This window comes from Amphibalanus amphitrite, unplaced genomic scaffold (assembly GCF_019059575.1).
Source record: "Amphibalanus amphitrite isolate SeventyFive unplaced genomic scaffold, NRLGWU_Aamphi_draft 000180F_arrow, whole genome shotgun sequence".
Taxonomy (NCBI): domain Eukaryota; kingdom Metazoa; phylum Arthropoda; class Thecostraca; order Balanomorpha; family Balanidae; genus Amphibalanus; species Amphibalanus amphitrite.
The window spans coordinates 159,073-179,155 of record NW_024881675.1 but is presented as its reverse complement, the minus strand read 5'-3'; the positions used below and the strand labels follow the sequence as shown (position 1 = coordinate 179,155).

Here is a 20,083-nt window from a genome sequence, read left to right as displayed (position 1 = left end):
CGAACCACTCATGTTTAATGTCAGCATATGTACATGCTCAACTCGTCTCATGACCAGACCCCAGATTTGCGTCATAGCCCATGCGTGCATTTCATTCATAATTGCATTTACATGCCGACAATTTGCGTCATCGATGGACCTGCCAATGCAGTGTCATCCGTCAAATTGATAACTAATATCCGATGAATCTGCTTAATGTCACATAGGTATAACTGTTCAATGTCACGCGGCCCTGTTATATGCTATGCAAGCTACATAAAGAAATCATAACATCCAAACGGATCCGGCGTGAAAAAATAACCCATTAGTTATATGTCGCATACCCACGTAGCGCATAAGGTGACCTTACATGACCTGACATGACCCGAAATTACATTGATCTCTCATAATGCAACGAAATAGTTGCATTATGAGATCATAATTGATCTCATAATGCAAGAAAGACTAAAAGATTAGCGGTCGATTTTGTAAAAGGGCGCAAAACGACTGACGCATTTTCCCACCCTTTCCGCTGGATTTTACACACAAACGGTTTCATAAAGCGATTGCAGACAATAGCCGTTTTCACGACGGGCTCAATCCCCTAGTTGAAGTGGCTCGGTGACCCTTAAACTAAGCAGCCCTCCCTCGGCTTCGGTCGGGCTTGATGGCACCACCGCACTGTGTATCGGTAACTTCTTTCGACAAGAGAGTCCATACTTGTATTATGTATGGTATATGCACATAAAAACATACCTATATTAATCGGCAGTGAAAAGCAAGTTGCTTATTGCTACAGCAACTTGCATAATGCATATGTATATGCATCGGGATAATGGATAGTTTCGGTAAAAAAGCAAAGTGCGATAGGATTTCTACGATAGCCATGGGTAGCATTGTTGAAGTCAAAACATGGGTCCAGTTCACAGCTCACAGATCAGACCAGTTGCTACCTGGCATCGGATGTCACCGACCGATTCATACAGCCCTCGCTGAAGTTTCAACCGGAAGTCCCGGATCAATCGTCGCTCGTCTGTCGGGCGACCAGCGCACGCCAGCGTCGACCTCACACGCTGAGGCAGCGACCCGGGGTCTGTATCAGCAGCTCGGTACAACTCCCACAGCCTGTCCCCGGCGGTCCGTGACGTACCCGTCAGCGCGCCGTGCCGTGAGTGACAGGTGCTGCACGGGGCGCGTGCCCGCGCGGTGTCCGGTGGCCGCTGGGGACGGCGCCGCCGGCCGCTAACTGTGCAGACCGGCGCCATCCATACCGGGCGCCCCAGGGTGCCGGCCGCCGAGCGGCGGGTTGTGTTACGAGCTGTGACAACTGACGGCTGCGAATGTAGTGTGAAAATAATCCGGCCAATCTCCAGTATTCTGCGTCCTCTGCATTAGTGGGAGAGGCACGGGGCAGTTCTGCGTCCTGGATTGATGAAAGTGAGTAATAGAGTCCAATCCCCTTTCACTAAAAATGTCAATTATTTCCTGTTTGGAAAAAGGCTTAGGTATTTGCATTTATGTTGTTAACCTCAAATGACCTTGTATGAACCATTGAGCACGTTGGTATTGGTACATCTATGGCTCCGATCTCGAGTCTTGCTCTTGCCAACCAGAGACTTTAAAGCTGAAGTGATCATTGATGTGTCCGAAGGTTGAACACGAAACAGTAGCAAATTTCGGCTAGCCGTTTGTTGGAGATATTTACGAAATCCTGATGTTTAGGAAAACCGTTAGGCTACAGCCTACAACTCCCTGGTGAGGCGAGGGCCGAGGGAGTGTCGCACTATGTTGATTCATGGATGACAGGTCACTATCTACATATTCCGAATATTAATTTTATTGCAACGCAATTATTCATACTGCGTTGGATTAAAATAAATAAGCCAAGCGTGTGTCAAGCGGTCGTGTCGAGGGCCCAAGTTACTGCGCAGTGAGCACTGCATAGCTGATACACATGCCCATTCAATCGTTATCTGGTCATATTCATAAGGAATTCTGGTCCAGGTCAAATAGCGTTTAGATAATTTCATTCCAGCTGATCCCGAGGCTGGAGCAACGAACAACTCACAAGGAGGGACGAAAGTGCGACTTCTGGTCCACTTGAACTAACAAGAACATGTCGACCGTGTGTGCCAAGCAGCACACATCGGATCACCGGTATACTAGACAGAGCCAAAACAGCCAGCGTCTCGACAGACTAACCGCCTCGCTCGGCGGAAATACGGTGAACCCGAGATCGTCAGACCAGCTGCCACCTGGAAAAGCGAGATTGATGGCAAACACGACGCCTGAGCAGTGGGATCTTATAACAGGTAAGTAGGATGCTCCGTTAGCGTCTCAAAAGTTTGGAGAACAGCTGGATTGTTTTGGAGAGTTTTAATGCACTTTATTCAATGCATTTTACGAGGTATAATGTATTTTGTCCCTTGCTAGTCGCATAATTAAGTTATTCGTGCTAAATTATGTTACCTATTTCTAACACGAAACATTGCTCTTCGTTTACGAGAGAGAACGATAAGAGTTTGAATAAATTTATTTAGAAAAATCGCCGGACACCCCTGAACAGACGACACTGGTAACAGCAATTTCCGGAATGGCCCGTGCGAACAGCAGTTTGTAATCACCGTGTGGTTCATTTTATTCAAACATCGCTTCACACAGACACGATGTAAAAAGTAACAGAAACATCAGCCCCACTGAATCTATTGCAGAAATTCGTCAGATGTTACATAAATACCTGTCTCTCACCAACATAAGAACGCAACAAAGGCGACACTCACGTCTCACGGCACCAGTATTCTTTAATAACACTCGCGCCCCACAACCAGTCGGGCACACGATTCTCTCCAAACGCACCTCTCTCCCCCGAACGCATCTCGTTTCATCTTTCCTCACACCGTGCGGCTGTTCAGTTCACCTCGCGGGAGCCTGGCCGGCCGCGCTGGACAGGTGCTGTGAACTCAGGCTCTTCATGCCTGCAGCGTCGACCTCGTGGAGAAGGCCACGTAGAACACGACGGAGGCCAGCAGTGCCGCCATGAACTCGGAGTTGACCAGAGGCCCGGTGTAGGCGCCCTGCGGCAGGGGACGGGTGCGGTCAGCGGGGTGAGGGGTCAGACCACACACGGAGAGCGGGGCCGTCTGACGGTCCGACAGGGCGGGCTGCATCATCAGTGGGTAACCGGAGCTACAGCAGCGTGACGCAGCGATCCAGACAGGAGCATCAGGCTGGTCTGCCATTAGTCGTGGCGCCTCGCTCGGAGCATGATTGAGTTTTAGAAGACGGCCAGCGAAATGAGTGACTGCAGTGTTAACAACGCAAGAGAAAAACAGATGCACACAATGCGCATTTTTCAACTACGCTCTACAAAGACAGACGCAGTTGGCCGGTTGTTCAGCTTCCGCGCCGCTGTAAGGCGATCCGACTGTGTCCCTGGCCGGGGACACATTAGAGCGGACTCGGTGGCCATTAGCGGCCGCCAGCAGACGGCTAACGGTCCGCCGGCGAGACTGGGGGCCGCCGTCTGGCGCGTGCGCCCGTCGCCGTTACACCGGTCACGGCGAGTGATGTCAGTCCACGGCCGGCGGCGTCATCCAGCGGCCGGGCTGAGTCCGCGCGGCCGGCCTCGGAGAGCTACAGGGGCCGCCCGGGTGGTGTCCGATGCCACGACCGGCTCACATGACCCACATAGTTACATACGGCTCAGTGACGGCCCGAGCGGTCCTCGCTGACAAACCGACATCCGCTAGGAGCCGACCATGTGCTCAGAGACAGTCCCGGGCACTACGAGCACGTGCTCTAAGATAATTCCGGGGCTTAACCCTCGCCGGACCTATTGGTTTTCTACATACGCGCCAGCCGAGGGGGGGGGGGCGGGTACGACCCCCCTCGCCGTTTCGCCCCTCGCAGAGATTGGTACCCGATTTTAAGGTCCTAGGTCAATCGGTGACCTCTGAGGTCAGGTCAAGTGCCCCAAGGTACGGTTCAGTTTTGGGTGAATAACTTCGCAAAAAACGGCCGCAGAGCCACGATTTTGGCAGTATCGTGTTCGCCTCGCTCAGGCGCGTCGAATGATATACTTTTTGTCCGGGTCAGGTCAACTTGGGGTGTTGACCTCAGGTCAAGGTCAGGTCAGCACCCCCAGGTCACGAAGTTGGTCGAAAGAGGTCATGTCGCATATCATTCGATTCGGCAGGTCTTCCTGAGTCCATTGGTGGCTTTCCCGACTAGCTAGCTCAATTTGATCAAGAGTTATTGACGAAAAACTAATACGGTCATACGCAAGGTCAACATTGCAAAAATGACGCATCTAACCTTGCAAGGAGTGCATCAAATCACGATTCTGTGTGCTTGAAATAGTTGGAGATCGTTCACGGCGCCAGAATAGCAGTTTTCATTTTTCCCCATTGACTTATAATGGTAAAGTCACAAAAATGACCTGACCTCATATGACCTTTAGGAAAAAAAAACGAGATATACAAGTTGTGAGACTCATAATGGATACTAGATCCTGCAAGTTTCATTTCCCTGTGACATCTCCTCTGGCAGTGAGGGCGTTGCGAAGTTGCGACATCTGAAGACCGTGCAGAGGTTCACTTATGACGTCATAGGTCAGTGACCTGACCTGACCCAAAAATGCGGTTGGTGTCAAAAGATCCGGCTTGAATCAAAGGTCAGGTATGCTAAGTTTCAGCTTTCTATCGCCAGCGTGTTCGGAGCTATCGCGAAAAAAACCCTGGGGGGGGGGCGGCACCCGCCCCCCCCCCCTCGGCCGGCGAGTGTTAAAACACGCGCTCTGAGACAATACCGGGGCACTACAGACATGTGCTCTGAGACTGCCCCGGACACTACAGACATGTGCTCCGAGTCAGTCCTGGGCACTAGATGCCGGCACATTGCTCTGAGACAGTGTGAGTACTGAAGACAATGATCTAGTCCCGGGCAAAACGGATGTGTACCCTGTTTATGTCGCTGCCGTGCACTACAGACATGTACCACTTACGGACATAGTATGGCCAAACACGCAGTTTGGATACTAAAGATCTAACCTAAGTCCGTTCACTCAGATTTCCTCCGAAGCACAGCAATAATTCTTCATATATGACGTGTTCTGGTGCATGCCTGAGAGCGAATTTACCCTCCGCAAACAATGTAGAACATTGCAGAATCGAGGGAAGTGCGTACCTACTGACATTGTCAGGAAAGTATCACGAGGCACTCCAGTGTCATTTCTCAAACAACAGTTTGCAATCAGACGCGACTCACCGGGTGGTTGACAATGATGGTCGCCATGGGCTTCACAGAGCTGATGGGCTCATCCGAACGCTGAGCCTGCGATGAAACAAACGACTGGTGTCAGAAATTCAGGGCGAACGAGGCTGGTCTATCATCATGCAAGCAACCTCCAAATAGGGTGTACTTCCCTTGACCACATACGGACAATACCTAGAGGCTAGGCCATCATTTCAGATAATTCGACACAAAATGTCGCAGCATATCACTGCAGCACACTAAGAATGACGGTGAAAAGCACTACTTCTCAACATTTCACACAGTATCAAGCGGGCATTAAACAGAAAGTCCATCCTCCGGCAGCCTGACTCGTCTGCCCCATCGCGCACACCCGATACTCTGAAGAGACCTCACCTTGCGTACGGCCGCGTAGCCGACGTCGTCGTAGAGGCCGATGGCGTGGTCGCCGGTGGTCGCCTTGGCAACCTCCTCGGTCCAGCTGACCTGGTAGGTGGCGCCATCAGCGGAGCGCGCCACTGGCACCAGCCGGTCGCCGATGGCCGCGTACAGGCTCACACCCTGAGCGGCCGAGGGCGGTACGGAGGGTCAGACGGCTGCTCGCGGGAGGGGAGGGCTGTACTCATCAGTGGTACCGGTACCGAACTCGGGTGTGCAATGTCCCGGGCCGGTTCTTGATGTAAAAGGACTTTGAGGCGCTATGATCAGGATGAAGTGCAATACACATGTTAAAATTAAGAAATCTTAATTGAACAAGGAGTTCATAAACATACCAATAGATGCTTACGCATGAAAATGAGAGTTGAACAATGCAAAAAAGGCAAGTAGGAGCAGTTTATGCTAGCAACAGGGTCTACGAACAGAGCAGCCAGCACCCAAAGGGAGGGGAGGCACATACCGTGACACCGTTGGCGCACGTGAGCGAGAATGTGGCGATATAGGCGATGTTGGTGACAATAGTGGCATCCTGTGACGTGTATGATTCTGCCTTGATCTGAGGGTGCTGACACGCATCACTGGCTGAAATAAGAAGGCACAAATGAGTTCATTAAAAATAGTGCTACACAATACGCATTTAGAGACAAATATAGCTTTTACAAGGGCTCTGTTCCCAAGGCTTGTCAAAAAAGGAGGAGTTTGGATGAGCTTTGAGGAGAGCTGTTTTCAAGTAGCCACAGGAACATTTCTGCAGGAAAATCAGCTGTTTGCGGGCCATACAGAAGATGACCTATGGCACACCAATATCGATCTTGAGACAAACATTGTTTTTCAATTCAAACACTGATGGAAAAATAAGAAACTAGTATTCAAAAATACCTTACAATCCCCAATTCCCACTTACACTTATGCACAACAATATCATTTATAAAAAATTAACATAGTATGATGCATGCTTAAGTCCACTACGCTAACCTCATCCAAAAATTAAAGCTTCATTTGAGCTGAAGAAGGAGAATCATGGTAGTGAGATGAGTGATTGGGATGAGCTTAAAGGAGCTTGGATGAGTTCTGAGAATGATTACTTATAATGAGAGGTTAGAGGAGCTTAGAGAAGGTTGGAACAGCCATGAAAACAGCCCCTATCATATGTTTGTTTGTTTGTTTATAGGGGCTTAAGGGCGCGCCGACTACAAGGTCATTTTGCGCCCATGGTTCCCTATCATATGAATAAAGTGTACAAGATAATTCACTGAGGCCACATCAACAATGCTGCAATTAGCACTTTGGGCATCATTCTACAACAAATAGGTAGGCAATTGGTGCACAGCGTGAGTCATTTACAGTCATGATAGGCATTCAAAAATAAAATTGATGCTGCAAATATTAACTTATCTTAATCAACTGCCTACAGAAAAATAGCTATCCTGCTATTGTTCATTGAAAAAATGCAAAGGGAAAGATCAGCAAATAGGCAACAAATTATGGTACATATTCAACTTCATCATCATGCCATGGATGAAGTATTCCTGGATAGGAATACCTAATGATAGGAATACCTAATCCATGATCATGCATTGATGAAGGAACAGATCATCACAGTCACTAAAGGCTGAAACAGACTCTGCATCCAGGAAATCACATGCCAGAGCCTATTCAAACACATTATAATTCTTCTTGTATCATTTACATGCGGGAGGTGCGTGCGATTGATGCGAGTGTGTACCTACCCATTTATTTGAACAGGCTATCACATGCAATTTCCTGACTGCAGAAGGAGTCTGTTTCAGGCATAAGTCTAAGTGCAAGTTATTCTGCAATGTACATACCAAGTGAAGCTCCAATGAGTCCAAAAATGAGCAAAATGTTGACCATGTTCATATTGAAGAAGTTTGATTCTGAAAAGTAAAACAAGCATACCTAAGCCCATAAATTGTCATTCAATCACCATATTCAAATATTTAAATACGCCCATGTAACACAACTCACAAACAAGCAGAAAATTCTAAATTATTCTATACAATACCAATCTAAGACAACCTTCTGGGTGAAGATGTCCATCACAACTAAGTTTCAGGACACACCAACAGGTGGTAAGCACCTATGGATGCTGTGCGTCACAGAGAATATTCTAAAAAACTTAAATTCAGAGTTGTTCTCAACCAATTACACATGCTGTAGGAGAGGCAAAACAAAAAGCCTAAATTGCTTCTTTTGGATATTGACTAGCCAGCCACCAAATTCAGCATGACCCTGCTGTGCCAATGTTCCTAACTTCGTAAACAAAAGGTATCCACCTCATTGCTGCCATTGAAAAAATACTGGTGTTTAGTGATCATTACAATTTGCGATTAGGAATGAATCCAAGCAGCAGCACACCATCGATTTATAATAAACTATTGCAAAAGTCAAAACATTCACGATCCTTCTCAACATAACCCAAAGCCCACCACGACGAAAGTTGAAGTTTAATAGAAATTAGCCAGTAAATAGCATACAAATGGTCTTATTGATTGATAGACAAATTATTCAATAAGATAATTTAACAGATTCGAGGTGAAAAAGCACTTATTACCGTTTTATGTTACAATACAGTCAAGGGTTATGAGGACGGATAAAAGTCGTTCTTGACTTCAACAGTCAACTTTGAGTCAACTTGCTTGATTCGTATTTCGTTCCACCTCGCGTGGTGCCGGGTGCAATACCGTGTTTAATTTAGCTGCGCCAGAAATGTCTCAAGCATCAATAACCCTGAAACGCTAATACACGAGCAGAAATTACACCAATGATAAGCGAGCTGACAGAGCTTGGGCGACTGATTGGATATGTGTTTTCAAGCGCTAGCAGTATCAACACATAACATAAAACAGCAGGAATATCGTGTCAGCAGCTTCTGTGGTACGTTGGTCTGACGTCACGTAAACGTGGCGTAGAGCGGCGTCTGCATGGCAGAGGCGTTCACAGGCCACTGATTAGGGAGGCAAACTGCCGATGACCAAAGTTCAACCGATATTCTGGCTTGGAAACTGCATAGTGGATGGCAAGTACCTACTACGTGGATTTGAATTGTTTTTTTTTTTCCGGAATGGGACATTTTTAATACCTAGCTGCAGGGATGGACAATTGTGCCGAGTTGGGGTGGCACGAGTCTTCCCAATTCCACGCCGGTTGCGCCGGCTTGGCTTTGGAGCCGCGCCAGACGGCGGAGGTCAAGGTCACCGCTAGGGCGGTGGCGTATTTGCTGCGCCCGTGCAACCCCCACTTGGTATATTTCTCCACCCCTGCATAGCTGGTAGCTGGGCTATTGATTAGAACAATTTCGATTTTGCTAATTTTCCCACGAACTGCCGACGTGGGCAGGGGCGTCGCCGACGGGGGGGGGGGGGGGGGGGGTCGGGGGGGTTGTGACCCCCCCCCACTCTTGAAAACTGGGGGTGTCGACCCCCCACTTTTTGCGATGCTGAGTATGCTTTTTTAGCTTTTATGTCAGTGAAGCAGGCGTCAGCAACACCAACAAATACATCAGATTCAAAATCACTTCAAGAGCTCCCCAGCGGCGCCGCCACGCTTTTATGAGCACTACGTACACCCGCATGCAGGTTAGTGGTAGGCTCAGGCACGACACCCAGGGTGGGATGAAAATTTTCCCAAGTTCCAAGGTGCTTATTTATAACATCACCAAAACCTGAAACTTCTCCGGATTCGTCCCACTGATTGTCGAGAAGTCAACATTTTCATTTAAAATAATACAAAACGAGTAAAACGAATGATCTATTAAACACCCAGCTGACCAAGGGAAAGACGGCTGTCCCTGCCGTCCCTCCCTTGGCTTCGAACCGATTGCAGTCTGCAGAATGATGTATGTAGTTACAGTTGCACTTACACTATGGGGGCCTGGGGCAGAAGCATGCCTTTCCAGCCGGCGAGTTTGTGATGGTGAAAATTTTCTTCGGGACCACCTTCATAAATAGCAATTTCGAGTGTTATTTGAAAACATTTGTCCAACTATTCTGTAGTCAGATTAACCCTCGCCCTGGCAGGGCATTTTTCATAACACGGCCTGGCAGGGGGGGGGGTCGATGCGACCCCCCCCCTCGCGATTGGCTCCTATGGCACCTAGAAACACCAAATTTGGTAGGTAGGTGAGCCCCCCGGAGTTCTCGCCCCTGTGCAAATTTGGTTGCTCTAGGTCAATATTTAGGGGGGTTTTGGGGGGTATAAATGTAAAAATTTCGCTAAAAACAGGTCAAAAGTTTTTCGCTTATAACTTTTGATCTAATTAAGATAGAGCAAAAAGAAAAGCACCAGTGAACTCAGCACGTCAAGGCGCGTCGAGTGATGTACTTTTTAGCTTCCTTACGTGTACTTAAAGTTTTTCTTAATTTTTAAGTAAACTTTAATTAATCAATTAAGTTCAAGTTGACCCAATTGCATCATATCGCGTATCATTCGATTCGGCTGATCACCAGGAACACAATGACACCATTTTTTAAGCTCTAGCGTCATTATGTGCCAAGTTATTGGCAAAAACGTCATTTGACCTCAGTTGACCTCATTTGACCTGACCCATGGATAAGTACACCAAACAAAGAAGCACCAAGTGACCTGCTGTTAAGTACTGTGGTTTCAAAGCACAAAAGTGATAGAACGAAGCGAATATCTCCAGTATTTTCCGAATTTAGGATTTTCCCATAGGCTTAACATTACGACGTAATGACCTCTAACTGACCTCAGGTCAGTGACCTCAAAAAACCCGAACTATATGTTGTACAACTCGGTGAACTTAGCACACCCTGAAAGTTTGAAGGAAATCAGTCCAAAACTGTGAGCAGGACAGGTGCAAAAAGAAAATTGAAATTTGACCATGACCTTGTACCGGTTTTTCTGACCTGGTGACCTGACCCAAGGTCACCCGGACTTGAAATTTTCAGGTCATATGTAAAAAGGTTGCCCCATAGGCTGTGCCAAATTTGGCGGCGCTGCGCGCCGCCGTTTTTACGCTATCTTTGAAAAACCTTAGGGGGGGGGGGGTCGCATCGACCCCCCCCCTGCCAGGGCGAGGGTTAATCCGAAGTCCTACTTTCACTTTCTTTACTAAGTCTTTTGTCTGTTTAGTCGAAATGGCTTGAATACAATAAACAAAACAAAGCAACTCAGATTCAGACTCTGTATTTTAATGTTACCTATACACTGCCTTTCTGAAGTTGTAAGACTCCTAATGGATACTAGGTCCTGCAAGGTTCATTTCCCTGTGAAATCTCCTCTGGGAGTGAGGGCGTTGAGAAGTTGCGACATCTGAAGACCGTGCAGAGGTTCATTTTTGACTTCATAGGTCAGTGACCTGATCTGACCCGAAAATGCGGTTGGTGTCAACAGATCCGGCTTGATTCAAAGGTCAGGTATGCCTAGCTTCAGATCACCGGCGTGTTGGGATCTATCGCGAAAAAAACTATGGAGGGGCGGCACCTGCCTCCCCCTCAGCCGGCGAGGGTTAAGGCTCTCAGAGACCAGTACAGGGCCTGCAAAGGGCAGTTTGAGACGTTTAGATGCCGACTTGGGCCATCAGAGGCTAATGTGGGTCCTTACAGGCCATCATGGGCCCTCAGAGGTCAGTGTGGGACCCTAAAATACCTGCATGGGCTTACCGGCATGGGAAAATACCGGCACGGGATCTGAGGGCCCGCAGTGCGGGGCCCTCAGATCCCATGCCTCAGATCCCATGCTCAGAGGCACCTAAAGGTTAGTCTTGGGACCCCAGAGACAGAAATGATGTCACCAGAGGCCGGAGTGAGGCCCTCAGACGCCGGCTGGGCCCTTGAGGCCGGTTTAGGGGCCCTCAAATGCCAGTGGAGGGCCCTCAGAGGTCAATGTGGGTTCTCATCCCTCAATGTGGGCGCTTGACCGCCACTGAAGGGCCCTCCGAGATCAGTGTAGAACCCTCAGACTGGTATGGGAGCTGTTAATAGCTGGCGTGGGTTTCTTGAGCCTCGTGACAATCGAATAAGGGCCAGAGCCCATACACCCATGGGGGTCCTGCCCATTGGTTGTTTGGGGGGGCCAAATGATATGATGGCCCCCTGATTAGCCTTTGGAGGGGGGAAGGGCATGGTCCTGATCCCCCCTCTGCGACCGCCACTGCACTGAAAGTGCGAAGGGGGAGGGGCAGATACCCACAGACATTGCTGGCCCCCAGCCTGTTTGAACCGAGGCAGGGGGCACGGTCACCCTGGCCCCCAGCTACTACGCCTGTTACGAACTATGCCGACTCCAAGCAGATCCGGTCAAGCGTTGGTCGTTTGTATACGCATTCTCCTGCACCTTACTAGTATTGTCTTATTCCTTTTCAGTGCCCGCTCATGTCCCGCGTCTCGTATTCAACAAAATGCTGCCACCAGGACTCACAGTTTTATCTCTGATATGGTTTCCTTCATTGAGTGAAGGAAATTGCGGTCAATAACGCTGTAGAAACAAAAGGGAATCTTCATTAAAGGGCAGGTTGAATAGTCGTCAAGTTCTGGTGTTTAGGGTACCGGGTGGTAGGTACTTACAGACAGACACTAAAGTCAGCAAAAAGTGGGGGGGGGGGGGGGGCAGTTAACATTGCTGGCCCCCCACCTCCGAAACCGCCCCCCGTTCCTACGCCTATGGTCAACGGACACGTCGAAATAAGCAACTTCTAGCACTCCACTCTTCTACTCTGCAGATCTGAGATCACTACCACCTTGCTGACCTTGCTACCACCCAAGCCCTATATCATTATGAGCAACCAATCACGTACAAAAGGCCTCTACACCAAGGCCCTAAAACTCTACACCACGCTCGGCGCTTGCTCGGCGCGGTTCATTCCCATGGTTGAGCCCTTTAGACTCTTTAGTGCCCTGGTTGAGCCAAGCTGCCAAGCTTCCTAGTTGTTATGGCAACAAGAGCGTACCTTATTTTTAAGCAGTTCCAAATGACAAATGTAATTTTAATTTTGGTATGTCAAAACTGGTCAAAACAAACTGAAGTTTGATGATTTTTTTCAATTAAAAACTAAAAAAACGTAAAAACCTTTTAAAATAAATTAACTATTTTTTCACATTTTGAGCAGTACGTACTGTACGTAGTGGATTTCCAAGCCAAAAATTGCACTACGTACAGTGTACGTACTGTACGTAGTGGTGGCGGCGCCCCTGGAGCTCCCTAAAGCCAATTAGCCAATTACCTAAAGGTCAATTAGCTGTGGGCGGGGAACACCAGCACAACAATGTTTTTAAGTAGCCCCCATCCTTGTACCTTTTTATCCCTCAAAGGTTTGGACGCGCCAAAACTGCCCCGAGCGTTCGTCTGATCGTTTTAAAAAAATGGTCGCAGTCGATTCGTCGGATCAGTAACTAACTACAAAACTACAAACTAGCCTCAGCCCCATGGCTACCGTCACAACTAGCTGTACAGTGCACATGTAGGGGAAAGGGAGTCAGATGGAACCGTCTCGGGCTTTCGCAAAGAAGTCGCGCAAAAAGGAGCCGATTGCAACAAAACTTCCGGTGCGCTCGAGTTAATCACCTACTTAAAGGAAGGGTGCCACCTTTTGGACACAACGCAGTTTTTACAAGATTAGCCTCACATGAACCTAAAAACCGGCTTCACTTACCTATGCTCGAGACGGTCAGCATTGAATCCGCACGTGAAGTTATCATTTGCGAGTTTTGCTGCCAGCATTCGGGCAGGCAAAAATCTTCAGCACTATTTCCTCGTCGTGTTAAGGGTATTTTATAAAACATGAAATCAGCAAAGGTATGTATAAAAGTTATACTTTTGAAGCATGTTTTATCATTTTGAAAGGGTAGGTATATTTTTTCTTTATGGTATACACTTAAGTTTTAAAATTTTAATTGGGAAGTTTTTCTAGTAAGTTGCATGAAGGGTGAAGGGTTCCATAGATCTCTTAAGCATTGTAAAGGAAAAACCTTTACTCGACTTATTTGATGGCCAAATATGGCCAACAGTTACCTACTTGGTTACCTACAACTTAGTTCAAATCATGTTATCTTCTTCCTTTTTATTTGTTCATCTTTTTGTCTCAGTTGCGCCATCAATGCAAATGGCAGAATGATATGTTGCCATGACAACAGGATATGCCAGCCGTCCTAGCTGCCACATCAAACGACCTTGAGTTGTAGTGGTGATATAAACAACGATCTTTTTTTTGGCCAATGTATTAAATGCAATGTTTCGGTTTTTTTGTATATTGTGGACGCGCTAACCACGTCTAAAAATTCAAATAAGTAAAATAGATTCATAGAACAAAAATTTCGGAAGGTGGCACCCTTCCTTTAAAATAAATCGATATCCCTGATTCAAATAAAGATGACCTTAGTTCACTTTTTCATAACGTGCTTTTAATTGATGGGGTAGTTTTTGGAGCTGATTTTGAACTTAGCGCCCATCTGAACATTTAAGAAGTAGGGTAAGGTAAGGTGCCTAATTAGCGACCCACTTAATTTGAACCGTCATTGCTCACGCTCTGTGGTGGGTGCCACTGTGTTACTGGCTTGATTTTCGGAGAGTTCGTTCATTTTTCTATTAAAATCCATTCATTTTCTGCTCCAATACCCACTAATTTATTTGCACTGAGCATTTTGGCAAACCCTTGCAAAAAACGCTAATAGGGAACTCGTCCCCATTAGCGACCGGGGAGGGTCGCTAATAAGTCTATGGGTTTCCCCATATTAAAAATGGCAAAAAATGCAACGCCTGAAAAGATGAAAAACGATTTCAAAAAGGCAGCCTATTACGCAAAGCACTTAATCGCTCGAACAGGAACGTTTATTTAACACATTTACGTAAGTAAAAACTGATCACGTGATGCACCGAGGGCGAAAAGAAGGCGGAAACCCTAATTTTGCGGGCTATCTTGCATGATATTCGAGGTCCGCGCTGAATTCGGTACCCCTGCAGTCGGTGACGACATTTGACATCCCCTGCCACACATTGCAAGCTTGAAGCTTCAGCAACACCTCATTTTCATTTCTCTCTTTTCCCCTTTCTTTCCCTTCTTGAGCTATTTGCGACCATGTCAGGCGCAAATAGGAAATATGAGTTGCGACACATTTTTAACCGCCATGCTGTGCACAGTTGAGCGATTCACTATGGGAAAACGACAATCAATTAAGAAAGGAATGTCGATTCAGAATAAAAAAGGTGCATCATCCTAATATGCATCGCTTTTCATCAGAGAGGGCCCAAACACACACATTTTGGAAAAGAAATTCGTCATTTTTATTTAAACTCACCTGAAACGTCCCACCAGAAACATCGACAACCGGAAAATAATTTAATTTGACAACCAAAGTATGGCTGACCTTTTGACGATATTTTTACCCCGTTTTCTCCTGCCAGTTTTTCTGTAGGGAGGTAGGTCGCAAATCGGAAAGGGTCGCTAATTAGGCACCTTACCCTAGTTGTGTTGCTTATTCATATAACATGCTAGGAAGCAATCGGTGGTGGTCATCCACTATTAGGTACTGGTCGATCTGACCTGACCTGATCTACCCCAAATGCATGGAGTCATCATCTTCGTTCAAAACTAAGATAACATTCGTAATCAGAACCTCGAAAAACCATCACAACTTACATTCGTTAAGTTCTAGCAGGTCCCGAGTTTCTCTACTTATTGGCGATGACCTGAGTCCTGAGATGACTCGAAAACTTGTAAATGGGTATCATCGGCTTTCTCTCGTCACGGGCAGCATGCTCTTTTATCCGCAAACCTGTAGATCGATCAGGGGTCGAAAGCATGCCTCAGCGTTAGTTTAGCCCTAGAACGCCTAGGGGGGGGGGGTTGTATCAACCCCCCCCCCCCTGAGGTTTTTTCGAATTGCACGCTAAACGGCTTGTCGTAGCGGGCTGAAATTTTCTATACCCTCTGGGGCAACCTTTGCGCATCTTTTGCCGAAAAAAAATTGATCGGGTCATGTCAGGTCACGGAGTTATGACGTCATAAGAGGTACAGCCTCCGGCCGGATTTTCACAAACTGAGTGCCAACGCCCGAGGTTTCCTGCCGGTGGTACGGACATCGGTTGATGGATCGTGATGAAACTTCCCATGCATGTTGGGGCAAGTATTGGCTATCATATGGTATAAGAAATTTGACCGGGTCAGGTCAGGTCACGGAGCTATGACGTCACAAGAGGAACAGCGTCCGGTACTATTTTTGAAAAGCGCCCGAACCACTATTTTGCTAATTCTTGTCACCTCAATGGGAATATGCAGCAATATTAGCTTCTATAGGGAGCAAATGGACCTCCCAAATCCAAAAATACAATCAGATTTCAAAAATTTAAATTTTGATTTTTCGAATTTCTGCCGCCGACTGTGACCTTGCCGACTTCCGGCGCTCCCAACGCGCCATTTCTAGAGCTAGAGAAACGAAATACATACCAAACGATAGAAAATTGATCAAGGAACACGATAGTGAAGGTTTCAAGTCGATATCTACCACCGTTTTGCCGCAATCGCCGCCGAAAGTTGAAAAAGTCTATTTTTCCGAAAATTTGACCTTTGACCGGTCAAAAGTAGGTCAAATGTTGACCTAGGACCAAAAAATATACCACCAATCGCGAGATCTCGTTGAGAGCAATCCGTTGGTTTTTTCCGCTAAGCTCTACGACCTTCCGTTTCGAAACGCCAGGGGGGGGGTCGTAACAACCCCCCCCCCCTGGTCGTTCGTGTTATGAGAAATGGCCTGGTCGTGCGAGGGTTAGTATACGTTATACGTTAGCGACTGGGAAACCACCAATAGAAAGGCTACAGTGAAGCAGAAAACTATTCGATAGCTCTTTTAACGCTCTTTCGCTAGCTTCGCGTTAGATTTCATCTCAGGTCTATGTTTGGCCCATAAGAAGGCAAACAGCTAACTGGACAGATTCTGTCGAAACATCTGCTTTGCAATAACTTTCGATTCTGTGAATTTGTATGGTATGTACATATGTTGTCTTGTCACCACCGTCTTGATCTCTTTGAGACGCGTCACATGAGTTAAAATTTGACCATTCAGAATTAACGTTAAAACGACCTCAGGTCAACGTTATGTCCTGATCGAAAAAGGACCTCCTGCTGCATATGAATGGATCCGTGTTGTTGAGCTGAACAGTGAACACCTTCCAGGTGCTGTCATCGCTCTACCGCGTCTTCGTCAAAAGTTGTAGAAAAAAAAATGTTGGTGGCCATCGATGGACATTTCCACTAATGACCTTTCGAGTCATCACTCGCCATAAGTTGCACCCTGTCCCTGGCAATGATGAGCTGATTTGTCATGGCTCCAAAGATATTTTGCGTTTCTGACGAACTTTTTCAAAGCAGGAGGCATTCGTGCTTTTTCTAATTTCTCATTATTTTCTAATGATGAGGTCACGTATTTGACCTGCCTTCTGATCATAGATGTAAATCCTCAATTAGAATCATGAATTGCTGACACGTATAACCCCATACATTAGGTACCTATACGGTATACAGTGTACCAAATTTCGAAGTTATGGGAGAAAAGCTACAAGAATGGCGAGAGGGGAAAGTTTTTATAGAGGTATACCGTATAACTGAACTTGACATGGCGACCTGGCCTTAAGTGACCAGTGATAATTTTTACGCAAGTGATGTAGGTAGGTATACCTACCTTATAGGTTATACCAAATTTGGCGGCGCTGCGCGCCGATTTTTTACACACGCACACACACACACATACGCACGCACAAAACTGGGAAGTGTGGCAAAAAAAAAAACGCCCCTACCCATCGGGTGAAGACTAGAAACCCGACCCCCCCCCCCCACTCAAAAATCCGTGGCGACGCCCCTGGACGTGGGTCCAGAGGCCGGCAATGGCCCTCAGTGATCGGGACCGCGCGGCGCTCGGAAGCCGGCGGGCCCCATCAAAAGGCGATGTGGTTCGCAAAAAAAATGTGTGCGGGCCCTCGTCATAACTGCAGGGGCGTAGCCAAGGGGGGGGGGGGCACACTGGGCTTAAGCCCCCCCTCAAATCTAGCAGGTGCCTTCCACGATCATGGGCGCCTTCTACGATCAAAATGGGCGCCGCGGGCGCATTTTCAGTGTCCAGCACTCTAGCCTTCCAGGCGGTGGGGGGATTTTTTGCCCCCACCCCCCTTTAGTTTTTTCAATATATCTCGAGAACCGCTGCGCCGATCGTCACCAAACTTTCAGTACCCTCCCGTGAGCAGCTAGCGCACATGGTGACCAAAAATTGTTCCAAAGGCTATGATAGGTTAGCCGCTAATGACGTCAGAGTGACGTCATTTTTGCCATTTTCGACCCAAAAAAAGGTTTCGCGGGAAGAGCTGTCAGGCCTACAGCTTTAGAGATACAGAAAAATAATTCAACATAAAAGGTGTGGAATCAAAAGGGCTACAAAACTGCTATTTCGGTTTTTCGAATTTTTGGATTTTGACCCCAAAAATAAAAAAATAGACTTTTTGAATATAATAGCCAAAAAATCCAAAAAGTTTTTTTGAATTTCGAAAAAAACCGGAATATATGTGATAGTCCCTACCGCCTTCTATCTACATACCAAATTTGCGATCGATACCTCTTTTTTTGGCCAAGTTATAGCGAAAAAACTGTTCAAAATTGATGACGTCAAATTTTCAAACTCAATTTTTAGCAATTCTAGACCACGTAGCGCAAAACAAAGACCACCATTAGACTCCCCGTGACGAGCTGCATGGAATCGATACCCATGTTATGCAAAAATATCAACTTTGAAATTTGACCTTTTTGACCTGACCTTGACCTGACCTCCACCAGAAAGTGACCTAAACCGTACCTGATGGTCTTATAACCAACACCATTGAGTTGGAAATGAAAAACTGGCCATAAAACATGCATCGCATAACCTTAGTAAAGTTGGGCTCATGTGGTGACCCTTGGTGACCTTTGGTGACCTGACCTGTGACCTGACCTGGTATGACCAGTGACCTCTAACAGCAACAAATGTACTAGACAACTGACGCCTTATCGCTGATTTTCGACAAAATGCGTTTTACTCGGTGTTATAGCGCTTTCCCTAGAAGCCCCGTGAACGGTGAAACATTTTATCTGTGACCTGACCTGTGACGTCATCGGTGACCCCGAGGTTTCCTGCTACATGTAGTAAAACACCCAACCCTCCTATCAGTGTTCTATTACCTTCTTCCTGGTGTTCATTTAGAAGCGCGAGTAATTTAAGCGGGGAAAGGACTAAATTAACTTTCCTCAAGTGCTCAGATATGTACTGTGCAAGTACACCGCTAACGGTGTCAATATTTTTCTGTGTGTGGCCTGTCGGCGCCCTCTTCACATTCGGCGCCCTCCGTGCTGACCAGTCAGCGCCCTCAAGGACAATCATTGATCACACAGCATCCTCCTGATCTGTCTGCGCCCTCCACACATGTCTGCGCCCTCCTGACCTGGCTGCGCCCTCGTTACGTGTTATAGCACCCAAGATACCATAGCACCCTCCTCACCGTACAGCGCCCTCCTAACCTGTCGTCCTCTTCACTGTATAGCGGCTTCACTGGGCTGCGACGAGTTGTTCGCGAAAAACCATGGGGGGGGGGGGTCCATCCGACCCTCGCATGTGTAGTCGCATGTGTAGGTCCATTCGACCCCCCCCCCCCTACACATGCGAGGGTTTAACTTTGGACTCTAAATTCTGCCATAGAACTGGAATTGCGCGATCGGAGGGTAGAGGGCGGGGTCACCGCAACAAGCTTCGCTTAGCAGTGGCCCTGTCCTTGTGAATCCTTCCTATCAAAAGGTTCGGGCTGAATTTATAAATTAAAAAAAAGTATTCGTCTAGGGTGCTCGTTGGGCCGTAAAAGCTCCTGGGCCCAATCTTACCAATGCCGTGAATAGGATTTGGCAGCACTGGCCGGAGTTTACGGCACTGATATCAAAGATGTCCTTTTTATTTACCTCCAGGTAATCTTGTCCAATGATTTTGATAGCGTGAATGATTATAAATGTCGCCAGAAGGAATGAATAAGTGAATGTGGAATAGTTCTGAATGTTACCAAATGCCGTGAATGCGCATTCACGGCATTTGGTAAGATTGGGCCCTGATTTCGGCTAGTCTCAGCTCAGCCTAAGCTACGAAACTGCTATTGCAGTTCAAAACCTATAGTGAACTATTTCCTTTAAAATGTGAAGCGCCTAAGCGACCAGATATGCATCGAAATAGATGCGTCTAAAATAGGATCTTATCATTCTCTGTAGGAATATTTAGCTAGACTCGGTAGAGCGCTGGACTCCCGGTAGTGAAAGCCCGGGTTCGAGTCGCTCCGGCGCTCGATATTTGAAACTCCTGACGGGGATGGTCTGCGGTTGGTGGGAGCAGCCGCAGCCAGTTGAAAGTCAGGTGAGTGGGACAGGCCGTGTCCGGCTTTA

At 47.2% G+C, this 20,083-nt stretch overlaps 1 protein-coding gene across 1 annotated transcript; it reads right to left on the bottom strand.

Annotated features, from left to right (window-relative positions):
- Window positions 1–2,494: 2,494 nt before the first annotated feature.
- Window positions 2,495–8,349, bottom strand: LOC122384053 (translocon-associated protein subunit delta-like). Its single transcript, XM_043371028.1, has 6 exons — window positions 8,243–8,349; window positions 7,497–7,565; window positions 6,128–6,249; window positions 5,626–5,790; window positions 5,245–5,310; window positions 2,495–3,053 (listed from the first exon to the last, which is right to left on the bottom strand). The coding sequence occupies exons 2-6, from the start codon at window positions 7,546–7,548 to the stop codon at window positions 2,949–2,951; spliced, it is 510 nt and encodes a 169-aa protein (XP_043226963.1). The 5' UTR covers window positions 7,549–7,565; window positions 8,243–8,349; the 3' UTR covers window positions 2,495–2,948.
- Between the last annotated feature and the right edge of the window lie 11,734 nt (window positions 8,350–20,083).

What these genes read in the sequence shown, in the direction of transcription:
- LOC122384053 (XM_043371028.1), bottom strand. Translation starts at nt 7,548, where the DNA reads ATGAACATGGTCAACATTTTGCTCATTTTTGGACTCATTGGAGCTTCA. An exon ending in GCTACGCGGCCGTACGCAAG is followed by an intron (nt 5,311 to 5,625) that starts GTGAGGTCTCTT and finishes GTTTCATCGCAG; the next exon opens with GCTCAGCGTTCGGATGAGCC. An exon ending in CCATCATTGTCAACCACCCG is followed by an intron (nt 3,054 to 5,244) that starts GTGAGTCGCGTC and finishes CCCCTGCCGCAG; the next exon opens with GGCGCCTACACCGGGCCTCT.